Raw genomic sequence first — 15,481 nt, 5'->3', positions numbered from 1 at the left:
TAAATCAGGATAAATCAGGTTAAATTAGGTCAAGGGGTCTGTGAGGATGGAAAAGTACCCAACAAGCTCAGAGAGAAGATGTGTATAGTTAGTTGATAAGATTACGATAAGATTAACGTTAATTAAAAATGATGGATGGCACTAGAACACTGCAGGTGCAGAGAATCATGTGACCCAAGATATTTTTTAAAAATGGGTATGGCCAAAGATTTTTCCACCAATAGAAAGATGTCTCCGGGAAAGATGATTCTAACGGTAGCAAGATCTCGAGGGGGAGCAAAAATAGCTGATTGGCTACCTAGTGATAAGAAAAGGTATAAGACTTGAAGTTCAACCATTGCAAGTCAGATGGCCAGCTGGCATCTCACTTTGTTGCCACTTTGTCAATAAAATGAATTCTTCTGAAACCTGGAACTTTGACTCTTGAGAGATTTCTTTGAGACCCGATTTGAGGACTTAGAATTTGCCACAACAGTATTTGGGTTAGATATTAGTTGTGTGTGCTAGAATAATCAAAAGCCTTTTTGTATTTAAAGAGAAGTGCCTTGTATTATGTGCTTGTGAATTTAATGTCTTAAACTGCCAATCTTGTTACTGTGCTAAAATTAGTGGTTTCATTATAATTTGGATATTATCATCTACTAAAGAGTTGGTAGTTACAGCCCATTCAATTGCCGTAACATAACTGCTTCTTTCAAAATTCCCTATAAATTATTAATATTTCCATTTGAGCTAAATTGACCTCTTTCCCTTACATATTATTACTGAAATCTTAATAATTAGTTAAACTACTAGTTACTGAAAAAAGTAATATTACTGTAATGGATTACTAGTAACGCATTACTGCCCAACACTAGATGTCTGAGACAGATTTTTTCAAGAATCCCCAAATCAGTTACTTGATCCAAATACATTTTATTGATCATAATTTATTCTAAATATTTCCTTTTTGGGATAATATTTCCCTTTACATCAGAGATTGATTGTTTGAATCTAAATTCATAAAACATAAGATTTAATTAATAGTCATGGCATGAATTTACAGGAAATTAACAATTACCATTGCACACCTGCAGGTAACTGATAGAGAGAAGAACAAAAAAAGTAAAAAAATTACAAAACAAAAGGAAATCCCACACACTATCAATATTTGCAAAAACTATGCTAGATGGATTTGGATAATCAAACATTGTTCAACTGCATAATTCTATATCATAATTCAGCATTATGGCATATGCCTGATGAAGGTCATGAGACTGAAACGTTGCTAATAAATATTTTGTGAAACTTTTTGCAAGTATTGATAGTGTGCGGGATTTCCTTTTTTTTATTTTTATCAATTTAGAGTAAAAAGATATTCAAGAAAGAACAATTCAATATTTAGTTTGATGCAAATACCAAATCAATCATGATTGGTGTTATTACGAGACACTAGTTCACACACTAACTTGGGAAGCACATTTAAGGTGAAAGGTTTCTCAAGATTAAGGTCAATAAAGTGGAAGACTATATCAGCAGTGGAAGTGTAACTAAAAAGTTTAGCAAGAAAAACAAGACTGCAAATGTTGTCCTATAGACAAGTTTAAAGTCCAAAAAACCTTCCACTATAGACTGGTCAAACCTGATACTGACTTCTGTCTGACTTGATGCCAGTACTTCAGGTGCAACATTAGGTGTTCTTAAAAAAAATACAAAAAACAAAGCAACAATATTACAGTAATGTTATTGTTTTACAAGAACAATGCAAATACATCTCAAACGATTTACACATTAAATTTCATCTACTTTTTTTTAAGGTACCTTTCTAAAGATTAGTATGTAAGAGAGATGCATTGGGAATCAGTATCCATCACAGCTTAATTGGCTAGCGATCACTGCAGTCATCTGGTAGTGTACTGGAAAGATGCCATCTGTACATGTTTCCGTAAGCGTTCCACTTCCAAGTCTCTGAAATAATTATTTTCGTCATTCTGAATAATGATCTTCTGCAGCTTGCCAATCTCTTTCTCCATCTTATTCCTTAACTCTCTTTTCATTTTCTGCAGAGCCTGTTGGAAATGCATACGTTAGAACAAATTATTTGGGAGGAATACATTTACTGATTGATGAATTAAAAATGATTAAAGTCAGCATAATTTGCAAGCAGTATGTACAATTATTAATAACAATTATTAGCCCCCTATGATTTTTTTTTCCCAACAAAACATTTCTATTTAGGAAATTTGGAGTGTTTATAATACAAATATAAAAAAAAAAATATAACCAAGAATAAAAAAGTCTACTGGTCAAAATTAGCCCTCTGATGTTAATGGTCAATAGTGTGTCCCTTTTGCTTGATAACAGCCTTTAGTGGCATGGACTCTGGTCTTCAGTGTGCCCCACAGATTTTCTATTGGATTCAAGTCTGGGCTTTGTGCAGGCCCTCGTTTGGAGGTAGTTCTTCACCAGAAGTGAGGTATGCTTTGGGTCATTATCATGCCAGAAGACAAAACGTCGACCCAAACCAAGTTTTTTTGCAGATTGCCTGAGGTTGTCTTTCAAAATTTTCTCACTGAAACATCCCCACAACATTATACTCCCAACGCTGTTTTTCATTTGAAAACGCTTTGATAAATGTGTATATCCTCCTCCTCGGTGAGCATTAACAATTCTTTTTCTCAAGTCTAAACTCATTTCTTTTGTCTTTGCCATGATGGCAGTACAAATTATTTTATTTTATTTATTGCAATTTAAAAGCTTACAGGATTAATTAGGTTAATTAAGCAAATCATTGGATAACAGTGGGTTGTTCCGTAGCCGTAGTTCCGTATATACAGTGGGAAGAACAAGTATTTGATACACTGCCGATTTTGTAGGTTTTCCTACTTGCAAAGCATGTAGAGGTCTGTAATTTTTTAAAAATCCAGAAAATCACATTGTATGATTTTTAAATAATTAATTTGCATTTTATTGCATGACATAAGTATTTGATCCCCTACCAACCAGTAAGAATTCCGGCTCTCACAGACCTGTTAGTTTTTCTTTAAGAAGCCCTCCTCTTCTCCACTCATTACCTGTATTAACTGCACCTGTTTGAACTTGTTACCTGTATAAAAGACACCTGTCCACACACTCAATCAAACAGACTCCAACCTCTCCACAATGGCCAAGACCAGAGAGCTGTGTAAGGACATCAGGGATAAAATTGTAGACCTGCACAAGGCTGGGATGGACAATAGGCAAGCAGCTTGGTGAGAAGGCAACAACTGTTGGCGCAATTATTAGAAAATGGAAGAAGTTCAAGATGACGGTCAATCTCCCCGGTCTGGGGCACCATGCAAGATCTCACCTCGTGGGGCATCAATGATCATGAGGAAGGTGAGGGATCAGCCCAGAACTACACGGCAGGACCTGGTCAATGACCTGGAGAGAGCTGGGACCACAGTCTCAAAGAAAAAAATTAGTAACACACCACGCCGTCATGGATTAAAATCGTGCAGCGCACGCAAGGTCCCCCTGCTCAAGCCAGCGCATGTCCAGGCCTGTCTGAAGATTGCCTATGACCATCTGGATGATCCAGAGTCTAAACTCTACTTGCCGTGTTTGGAGGAAGAAGAAGGATGAGCACAACCCCAAGAACACCATCCCAACCGTGAAGCATGGAGGTGGAAACATCATTCTTTGGGGATGCTTTTCTGCAAAGGGAAGGAGGTCTGCAAACAACCTCCTTCCCTCAGTAAGAGCATTGAAGATGGGTCGTGGCTGGGTCTTCCAGCATCACAACGACCCGAAACACACAGCCAGGGCAACTAATGAGTGGCTCCGTAAGAAGCATCTCAAGGTCCTGGAGTGGCCTAGCCAGTCTCCAGACCTGAACCCAATAGAAAATCTTTGGAGGGAGCTGAAAGTCCGTATTGCACCAGCGACAGCCCCGAAACCTGAAGGATCTAGAGAAGGTCTGTATGGAGGAGTGGGACAAAATCCCTGCTGCAGTGTGTGCAAACCTGGTCAAGATATATATATAGGACAACATATAGGCCCCCCTTCTATTCTCTTAACTTTGTGGACCTTTATTTTGACTAAGTTGCATTTTTTCCATTTCCATTTGGGGACACCACTTGAAACATTTGTTGTGTTGAGCTATTTCAATTACTTTTGTTTAATTTGTTCATTGCAAACAGCTGAAAGTCTGTAAATTTTGCAATACACCATACAGCCGGCATACATATGTTAGTGTTGCCACCCGGGATTGTCCATATGTCCACACATAGTTGAATAAACACCTGGATTTTGCAGTGTGGATAATAATAATAGTAAATATAAAGAAATCAATGTTACAACAAGTTTTAGAGACACTAATTTGTGTGTGATTTCTGGCTATCTCCTATGATTTCCTGTGTTTTTCCATTGTGGATTTATTGATTAAAACAGTTTTTTTCTACTCCCGCGTCATACTCTTGTATACGGTCACCGTGACAGTAACAGGTTAAGAATTGTCTAAAAAGTGATAACTGGTTTCAGACAGAATGACTGCTTAAGGCACACATACATATAAAATGATTTCTTTAGAAATAAATAAAATGTCATAAAAATATAACATAAAATGTGTTCTGTTGCAAGTTCACATACTTATGTTTTATTGTTGAGATGTCATGAAATCATTTAACCCCCTGAGGTCGACGGTATCGCCGGCGATACCAGCTCGCTTTTTTTTTATCAGTGTAAAAGAAACTCATGAATACTCTGTTGACTTTGATTTTCCATAGGAGTTCTATACATCAATCGATTCTGTTAAATGGGTATTATTTTTGTGTATACTCACAATAAAAACATAGTGTTGTGCTTTTCGACAAATAAAGAAAAATAAACACGAAGCGAGTTCTGCCTTCTCTCTGTCCGTGTAGTCCATTCTGAAACGCGTCCGAAAATGAACCATAACTCAGTGAATACTTCTCACACATACACGTGATATATGTCTTTATGCAGCTTGAAATCTCTTCTTTTAAATGAAGTAATTTATATAAAAAACAAATATTCTCATCTTGTGAAATCTGTATTAAAAGAGAGCGATTCCAGTCGACCTAATTAGAGCTAATTCAAATGTAATGTGACTCCGCCCACGGAGAGCGCGCGCTATTCAAACGCAAATGGCTGAGGTAATCCGCGCAATCCTGTGAACGCCCCCATCAGCTCGAGAAAACCAAAACACAAGTTTATTCAGAACATTACTTGCTTACACCGTCTTGCAGCGCTGTGAGGAATAATGAGGAATACGAGGAATACGAGCTGAGGAATACTAGTAAGTTTTTCCTTCTCGGGTTTCTGTTTATTGACGAATGAACGGCATGCGCTCTGTTTTTTCTCCATTATGGATGCGAGCTCTAAAAAAAAACACTAAAAGACTTTCAAACTTTCACAGAGACCTCAAAACAAAAAGTACACATCCTTTCTTTAAAACGAATTTCGTTTTGTATCAATTGTATCTTAATTTTAATAATTTTTTCATTAACAACTTTCCTGGATTTAAAGTAAATAAGCCTATCGTCAACGAATAATGATGTTTTAGCAAACTGTATTGCTATACTGAGATGAGTAAAAATCGACTGAAATATGTTGAAATAAAATGTTGGCTATTTGTATAAGCAACGTAAACTGCAAATTAACATTTATATGCCCTAATATTTCATGAAAACAACTTTACAGTCAGGCGAAATATGAAAGACAACATTTTGTTTAGTAGATTTGGGTACAGTTTTTACTGTAGAATATACTGCCTCGTCAAATAAGCTTTTGTTTAGCAATTTCTATATATAAAATAGCCTAATATTTTTGTCAAAAATAAAGTCATCAACTAAGATGTTAGCTGTTCCAATGTTGGCTATTTTCAAAGTAATGAATACATAGATAAAATGTAGGCCTATAATCTTTCTCTTTTTTTACAAAGAAAGAGTACACTTGAAATATTGTTGAAATTGTAATTATTGTTTTTTATTACCTTTTTAATAAAATAGCACAACATATGTACAAGATAGATGTAAGCAAAATCTTAAATGGTCAATATAAGTCTTCTTCTAAATATCTTTTGTCCAAGCATTGTGGCTCAGCCAGTTTCACACCTGTGTGAATGGCTCATCATTATACAGAGTCATTATGCAGAGTGGGTGGTAATTCAGGTGAAAACCACTCCTCGTTCACGCCTCCTCGCATATTGGCTTTCCAAGCAAAACCTGTTTTACATCAATTTAAATCAATGTATGGTTTTATTTGAACGATAAAGCAAGACTATTTTCACATAATTTTGAAGAAAAAACTATAGGCGACGACATCCATTGGTCAAAAGTCTTATTGACACATATTTACTATGTGTTTTGTGGCCTTATTTCAGAAATTTTAGTTTTTAGTTTTTTCAATATCCACGCATAAACATTATTCTCTCAAAAATTAAAACATGTACATACACGTGGCTCACATATTATGGTAGCCCTGTTTGTGCTTTATAGAGTGAATTTACACCTTTGCCATTAATATGTTTATAAGCAACTGAAAAAAGCACAAATGTCAGGGCATGTCAGAACATCTCAAGGGCCCAGAAAACCGCTCAGACTCCAGAGGGTTAAATATGTCCCTTACTTTGCCACATTTAAGGTGACAACCCTAGTATATGTATGTAGGTATGCATGTATATATACGGATATTATATATTCCTAAATAGTATAACAATACCTGTCAAAAGTTTGTAAACATTAATTTTTTTTTATGGTTTTGAAAAAAGTCTCTTATGCTAACCGAGGCTGCATTTATTTAATAAAAAATGTAAAGGCAAAAACAGTAATATTACAAGACATTTTACAATTTAAAATAATTGTTTTATATTTTAATAAATTTTTTATTTTTATTTTATTTTGGTGATGACAACGCTGAATTTTCAGCAGCCATTACTCTCAGTCCTCACTGTTACATGATCCTTCAGAAATCGTTCCAATATGCTGATTTGTTGCTAAAGAAACATTTATTATTATTATTATTATCAATGTTGAAAACAGTTTTTGCTGCTTCAGATTTTGGAAACAATGATACAATTTAAACACTTGTGGTAAGATTAAAAAAATGAGAAATTATTCATCAAGGATGCACTAAATTGATCAAAAGTGACAGTGAAGACATGTATAATGTTACAAAAGAGTTATATTTAATAAATGTAATAAATACATTTAATACATGCAAATAATTGCTGTTCATTGAACTTTCTATTCATCAAAGAATCCTGAAAAAAGTATCACCATTTTCACAAAAATGTTAAGCAGAACAACTGCTTTCAAAATTGATTATGATGATAATAATGATAATAATAATAATAATAATAATAATAATGTTACCTGAGCACCAAGTCATATTACAATGATTTCTGAAAGATCATGTGACACTGAAGACTGGAGTAACGATGCAGAAATTTAGCTTTGCCATCACAGGAATTAATTACATTTTAAAATATATTAAAATAGAAAACAGTTTTTTTTTTGTAATAATATTTCACAATAATACTGTTTTTGCATTTTTGATTAAATAAATGTAGCCTTGGTAAGCATAAGAGACTTCTTTCAAAAACATAAAAAAAATTGTAATGTTTCCAGACTTTTGACAGGTACTGCATTTATTATAAGATCTTGTTAAACAAGATCATGTGGCATTCTCTACAGTTGCAGTAAAAAGTTGAAGACTCCTAGGCAACTTCTCCTAGGCAGTACTGGTCTGAAACAAATATTACACAAAGGGGTGGAAAATATTAATTTACAGTTCATGGAGTCGGCAAACACTCACCTTTTCCTGTGCTTTCGTACGAATTTGGATGTCTTGCCTTTCATGGGCTAAGGTTTCGGCCAATAAAGAAAACTGCAAAAGGACAAAAAGTACTTGATACATTACACAAACTACTGTACAGGGTCAACACAATTTAAATCAAAGCACTAAATTAGTAAAGATTAAACAACAGTGGTTTTTGCAGTTGTAAATACCTGATATGAAGTCACAGAACTTTAGCTAAAAATATGTATTGATATTTCACACTCTGTGTATTTAAAGGCACAATATGTAACTTTTTTGCTTTAAAATTAGCAAAAATCACTATATCTACGTTATATATTTTTTTTAGTTGTGTACTTACATTATCCCGACTGTTTCCAACAACTTTCAAACCAGGAGAAATTTTAATTTAATTTTTAGACACGGCACGTTTCTTTATTTCCGTTTTGTCGCAGTCAATGTCGTCATATCCGCGTTGTCCCTGGTTTCCGCTCGTACTGCCATGGTAACCAGAGCTATGAGCAGAGCCCTCTGATTAACCAAAGTGACAGACGCAGACAACTGTGGAGTTTGCAATGCCTATTTGCACGCTGTTGTTGTTTCGTTCAAACATTACGGACCATGGCAAGCAGACTTTGGATAAAAAAGGAGAACTAAAACGAGAATCAATATCAGCGCGGTGTTTTCGAGATGCCGAGAGCATATATAAACAAGAGCTCCACGTCCGAGACTTCGACCGCTCCTACATGTACTTTATTAAACAGGTGAGCACATTTACATAAAACTAATCAATGTTTTATAGTTCAACAATGATAAAATGTTAGAATATGATCTGTATGTTATTCTAATGTTGATCTAGCTTACTGCTAGTCTCATACAGACAAACTAACACATTAATTTCAACACATTCAAATGCAGTTTAGTGTGCTAGTGTAATGTTAGACCAAGTGAAACAGCGCTGCGTTACCTCACAAGTTTAATTTGTCTAATAAACTGACCTGTGAGTAGTAATTCTGCGTGTAATTCGGTAGAATGAAATGTCCATATTCCTTTTATATCCGCGGGAGCTCGCGTCGCGTGTGGAGCTGATAGCTGTCTCTTAGCAATCCTGAACTGCTTCATATCACAGTCATGATAAAAGCATCGATGTATTCAGTCAACCATAAACATTATTAGATCGGCCGGCTTGACGTTGCCGACAACATCCATAATTCTTAGCATGTGTTGCGTCATCAAACTACGCCTTTGTTATTGTAAAGAGGTTGGCGACCCCTAGTGGAGAAAAAATCCATACTGTACGTTTAAGAACAGCCAATGGAACATTAATAGCTGCCTTAGGTTTAATATTGTGTCCCAAAGATGATCAGATTACTGTTGCCAGAGAAAGCCCCTGAAACATCTAAGTTACATTTGTAACCTTGGTTCCCTGAGTAAGGAACAAGACACTGCTTCAGAAGCTGACACTAAGAACTAGGGCTGCCCCCAACTAAAGATTTTTAGAGGCGACTAGTAGTCGTTCATTTGAACCATTAGTCGACTAATCACACATTTATACTAAACCATACTAATATATACTAAACCATAATGAGCCTTTAATAGACTATATATGCGTAATATATAGCCTATTTCAAGCTCAAGCGCATGATGCTAAAGCTTGCCATAAACTGCCGGCAAAAGTAATTATTATGTCTGAAAAAATGGCAAGGAGACATTTGAATTATTTTTTAACCCTCTGGGGTCTGGGGTGTTTTTGGGGTCCTTGAGATGTTCTGACATGCCCTGACATTTGTGCTTTTTCAGTTGCTTATAAACATATCAATGGCAAAGGTGTAAATTCACTCTATATAGCACAAACAGGACTTCCATAATATGTGAGCCACATGTATATACATGTTTTCATTTTTGAGAGAATAATGTTTATGTATGGTTATCGAAAAAACTAAAAATGAAAGTTTCTGAAATAAGGCCACAAAACACATACTAAATATGTGGCAATAAGACTTTTGACTAATGGATGTCATCGCCTAGATTTTTTTCTTCAAAATGAAGTGAAAATCATCCTGCCTAATCATTCACATAAAACGATACATTGATTTTAGTTTTGTGAAACACTTTTAGTTTGGAAAGCCAATATGCGGATGGGGCGTAAACGCTCCAACAGCATCATGCATATTTAGTAGTTCACACCTGGTGAGACTACGTCCCTGCATACTTAATGAGCCATTCATTCAGGTGTGTCACCTATAGCTAACTTAAATATACAAGCTTCATAAAAATGATCATTCTAGGAGAAAATTTCAGATGGCATTTAGAGGCTTTTGCATCTGAACTCTTCAAATATACACACACATATATATATGCATGCACATACATACTTTATAATCTTTTCAAAACTAGTCAACGTCTTTCAGAACTAAAGTATACATTTTATCATACGTATTTCAAAGTAAAGGATTCATTAGTTAGTTGATGACTTTATTTTTGACAAAACACATACAGTATATATTCCTCATCACAGTATAGCAATTGAGTTTGCTAAAAGCTGTTCATTCAATACAGCAGTATTTGAAAATGTATCATATTTTGTAAAATTACATTTATATTTGCATTTATGTCAAAACCTAGACACTTTTAAACATCAAAAGGACATTTATTAATATGTGTCAAAATGACAAATAAACAGATTTTCCTATTCAATTTTGCATGGAAACGCTTCCAAGACGCTTGCGTGTCGCGTGAAAAATAGGCGTTGGTTCTATTTCTAGAATGCACGCGTTTTCCATGCGGCTCGTGCCGCGCCTGAGACGCGCGTCTCACACAGGCAGTGTGCAAACTCTAAACTGTTAACATGGGAGCCGAAATAAAAACGGACACGCCACGCAGCTGAGACGCTTACGCCACGCATCCAGTGTTTCACCGGCCTTATCCAGCGGATGTGGGCATTTCACAGGTTTGTATGGATCGCCTCACATTTGCGTTTGAATAGCACGGTCTCCGTAGGCGGAGTCACATTAAAACTTAATTAGCTGAGATGAGAACGACTGACATCTCTCTCTTTACATACATATTATATAAACTGTGAATATTTGTTTTTTTATAAAAATTACTTCATTTAAAAGAAGAGAATTCAAGCTTCATGCCTGTTTGACTGAGTATTCGCTGAGTTACAGTTAATTTTCGGACGCGTTTCAGAATTGACTTCACTGACGGAGAGTAGGCAGAACTCCTATCATGTTTATTTTTCTTTATTTAGCGAAAAGCACAACACTTTGTTTTTATTATGAGCACACACAAAAAAAATACACACTAAACAGGATCGATTGATGTATAACACAAGCATATAAGATAAAAATTATTTTTTATTTTTATTTTTTTGCACTCATACGGAAAAAAACGAGCCTATCGCGCCGGCGCGATAGCCGACCCCAGGGGGTTAATAAACTAGTGTTTTCTGAGTCAGTGTCAGCTGCAAAGATGCTGTATAGTGGATGAGCCTTTGCAGAGAGAAATACACCTTTCATACGGATTTTATTGATCAGGGTGTATTTGTTTTCGATTCAAATTGGCTTGTTTAAAAGTAGACACTTCAAGCTTTCTATAGATTTTTGTTAGTGTTGATGTATTTTATTCATGCTCATTGTCATGTTCCTGGTTTTGTCATGTGCTCCCCTTTGTCATGTGATCCTGCCATGTGTCCAACACTGTCATTGGTTCATTGTCTTGATTATGTTCACAGGTGTGTCTTGTTTAGTTATTAATCCACGTGTTTATATAGCTCTCATGTTTGCTATGTTACTTTGTCTACTATTGATGTTGTAACCTACTGTTGGTGAGTGTATTTATGTTCGTGCCATGTCTTTGTATCAAGTAAAGCCTGTTTTGGATTGTTTTTGTCACGTTGCTGATCTTTAAAAAACTGCATATGGGTTCAAGTTCATCTCGCCTACAGTGGACATATGTTATGGCTTGCAAGTTAGATCTTTGGTTAAATTCCTTTGCACATATGCAAACAAGTGCTCGCACAACGGTTGATTTCATTTTCCACTCGAGCCCAATGCAGAGACCTGCCCAGGCATGTCATGCTAGCAAGCGACTGAGTTCCACTCGACAATAAGACAGATTTCAAGATGGAAGCAGAAATAGCGGCGGCACCTGCTAGTCCGGTGTCAAACGATGGCTGTGACGAAGATGAACATCCCTGGCCATTTGCGAGAAATGGTTTCTTATGTTGGAACGAAAGAGTATTCACACTGGATGCTTACCCAAAGATACAAAAATATTGGCATGTAAAAACTGTCCAACCTCAAGATACATTTTGAGGTCTTCAAATTAAACAGTTAATTTTTCAAATTTTAAACCGCATTTTTTTACTTAAAACATGGCAATAAACATTTAACCTTTTTTTTATTAAAAGAAAACTAAATGAAAGAGACAGTTAAAACTGAACACAATCTTGCTGCTCAATCTGTGTATAGAACAATTTTATATTTTGCATTTATTTGTTCTTTTACTTTCAATACTTATGTATGTTTAAGTATGAAAAGTATTTTTTGATATTAACCCTCTGAGGTCGACAAACGCGCCGGCGCGTTTTGCTGGATTTTCTCCACATTGTAGCACTATAAACTTAAATTTCTCCGTCATTTATGGTCATACAGAAAAAATAAATATAAAAAAAGAATCTGTGGTATTTCTACTTTTGTATGTGTCCACTTCCAATCAAATCAAAACATTGTGCTTTTGTAAAATAAAGAAAATAAACAGTGTGTGCGTTCTGCCTCTCCGTCGCGGTGAACTTTTTTTTCTTGAGCACGTCTATAAACTGAAACAAAACTCAGCGAATACTTGTCACACATTTATGAGCCATACACCTTTATAAACATTTAAGTGTGTACTTTTAAATGATCGGATTCAAAACGAAAACAAATATTCTCTGTTTAAGTAATTTGTATAAAACCAACAAGATTTCCAGCTTCTCAAACGCTTCCTAATTATTTTTAATTCGGCCACGCCCACTCGCGCAAAAGATATTCACATGCAAATCTCCACATGGAACGCGATCGCCCTCATTACCTCAACAACAAAACACTTCACTTCACTTTTCGTCGAGTTTGAAAGACGTGCCTGAGCTTACATTGGATTTACATCAGAAGAAGAAGAACGATATTTGAAGACAAGAAAGATAAGGTAAGTAATTCTTACATATTAGTTTGCTATTGTTGCATAAATTTCACATTGCAGTTGAACTGTTGCTAGATATATGGTGAATATTATAATATTTAGACCCGTGTTTACTGTTACTGTGTTTGTGGATATCTGCTCAAACGTAGATAGGCTATGTATATGGTAGGCCTAACCATAATGTTTTATATTTGATCGCAATCGCGTTTTAATGTATCATATTTTTGATCGCGATCGCGTTTTAATGTATCATATTTTTGATCGCGATCGCGTTTGAATGTATCATATTTTGGAAAAGCAAAACGCTCCAAACGGCTTCATGTTTTTACTATTATCTCATTTCATATCATCATAACGAATGGAAACATTTGAAGTAAAATGATAATCAATATATTTTTCTCTAGCTTAGTTGTTACTGAAATCTTTTTGAAAATATATATAGGCTGCTATATTGTTATTATTTTATACAGCACTGCGCATAGCCTATACCTACAAGGCACAACAAACCTGGTGTTCATTATATATTGTTGGAAACATTTGTGTGAGTGTGTGTGTGTATTCTGTGAATTTAAAAAAGCAATTTTAGCAAGAAAAATCTAAAATGTATTCCCAAAATCGTGCAGGCCTTTCTCTTGATATCAGTATGTTCACTTTTTTTTTTTTCAGGGCCCAGATGCCACTGAGTCCTGCTGACTTCAACATTCACAGTACATGTCTCTGTACATGAACATGGTAAAGTGAAAATCAAACACCTTAGAAAATGAAAGGTATGTACAATGTTTTTAGGAATGGCACAAAGGTCTCTTTCTTCAATAAGTGCTTTTTTGTTGTGTATCTTTGGATTATGTTGTGTTGTAAATAAATCCAAACAATTTTAAAAGCCATTCTTTTTTAAATCTCCTCATTCTTTGTGCAAGGTTGGTCAGAATGATGGGCCCTGATAAGCTCCTAATAGGGCCATTAGGGAGGTTCTTTGTCTTTCTCAGGTGTGGAAAGCTTTCATATTAATGAGGTGATCCGCCCCTTCGCATATTGCTTTCTAACACAAAACACGTCGTAAAATTTTTAAATCAATATATTGTCTTCTCTGAATGAGCAGTCAGGGTGATTCTCACATAGTTTTAGAGCAAATATTCTAGGCTACGTGATACAATTTTCAAAAGTCTTGTGAAGAAATAATCAGTATGGGTTTCATGACCTTATTTCAGTGAGAATTTATTTTTGTATTTTCACAAACCACGCATAAATGTCATTATCTCAAAACTACAAACTTTTACATACATGCTGCTGATATATTATTGTAGCAGAGTTTGTGCTGAATACAGTGTAATTAGACTTTAGCCATGAAAATGTCACAAGTAACAGAAATAACCACAAATGTCAGAGCATGTCAGAACACCTCCAGGACCCAGAAAACAGCTCAGACCTCAGAGGGTTAAGTACAAGAAAAATCACAAACTTTAAAACTTTTATTCAAGTAATATTCTAAACAGTGGCTTTAACTTCAACCAAAGTCATTTTCTGGTAAGATATATACCTTTACTCAAGTGTGGCTTTCTGGTACTTCATCCACCACTGCCGACATGGCAGAAAGCAAATCCTGTTTGTTTTCTTTATTTTACAAAAGTACAAAGTTTTGTTGTTGTTTACACAAATAAAAGTAGACCGTTTTGAATGATAGATTACTCTTATCTGTATGACCATAAATGACTGAGTATTTTAAGTTGTTTCTGCTGTTATCAGGAAAAATGCAAGTGACCGCACCAGCACCTCCATTTTAGTTCGATTTTAGTTCTAGGAACTAATTTAGGTCCTACTTCAGAGTAGGGTCTAAACCAGCACTATAGGAACTACCCGTGACGTTAGTTTATGCTGATTGACCGAACGCACGCGGAACACCAGCACCCGCCATTTTTAAAACAGCTATAATGCTACTAATTTACTCCAGAAACTAACTATACAAACATGGAAAACAGTGATAGATGGGTCTCTAAACCTTTATGCTGAAGAGAAAATCCAACGCAACTTTGAGGGGACCAAGCCAAACATGATTATGTATTTCTGCCCAGCTAGCAACACTGGACATCAACCACACGGCATAGGCTAATAACCTTTTTTTCATATACTGTCTACTTTCTATAACAGTTCTATCTAATAACGTATTAACCCTCTGGGGTCGACAAACGCGCCCGCGCGTTTTGCTGGATTTTCGTCACATTGTTGCACAATAAACTTAAATTACTCCATCATTTATGGTCATACAGAAAAAAGAAATATAAAAAAAGAATCTGTGATATTTCTACTTTTGTATGTGTCCACTTACAATCAAATTAAAACATTGTGCTTTTGTCAAATAAAGACATTTTTTTTCTTGAGCACGTCTATAAACTGAAATCAAACTCAGCGAATACTTGTCACACATTTATGAGCCATATACCCTTATAAACATTTAAGTGTGTACTTTTAAATGATCGGATTCAAACTGAAAACAAATATTCTCTGTTTAAGTAATTTGTATAAA

General features: G+C 35.3%; 1 protein-coding gene across 8 annotated transcripts in view; it reads right to left on the bottom strand.

Annotated features, from left to right (window-relative positions):
* Positions 1 to 1,335: 1,335 nt before the first annotated feature.
* The window catches only part of LOC308686205 (centrosomal protein of 95 kDa-like), a 293,169-nt gene continuing 279,023 nt past the window's right edge, over positions 1,336 to 15,481 (bottom strand). For 7 of the 8 annotated variants that reach the window (XM_081394565.1, XM_081394567.1, XM_081394570.1 and 4 more), the window contains 2 exons: positions 7,798 to 7,869; positions 1,336 to 2,048 (listed from right to left, as the gene is read on the bottom strand). In XM_081394565.1, coding sequence (XP_081250691.1) covers positions 1,881 to 2,048; positions 7,798 to 7,869 — 240 coding nt within the window. In that variant the 3' untranslated portion in view covers positions 1,336 to 1,880. The remainder of the gene's footprint in view (positions 2,049 to 7,797; positions 7,870 to 15,481) is intronic. The other variant, XM_081394566.1, reaches the window with a different exon arrangement.

The sequence above is a fragment of the Scardinius erythrophthalmus genome, assembly GCF_964197995.2.
Source record: "Scardinius erythrophthalmus genome assembly, contig: HAP1_SCAFFOLD_38, whole genome shotgun sequence".
Taxonomy (NCBI): Eukaryota; Metazoa; Chordata; class Actinopteri; order Cypriniformes; family Leuciscidae; genus Scardinius; species Scardinius erythrophthalmus.
The sequence above is the reverse complement of the archived record's forward strand: the minus strand, read 5'-3'. Positions and strand labels throughout refer to the sequence as shown.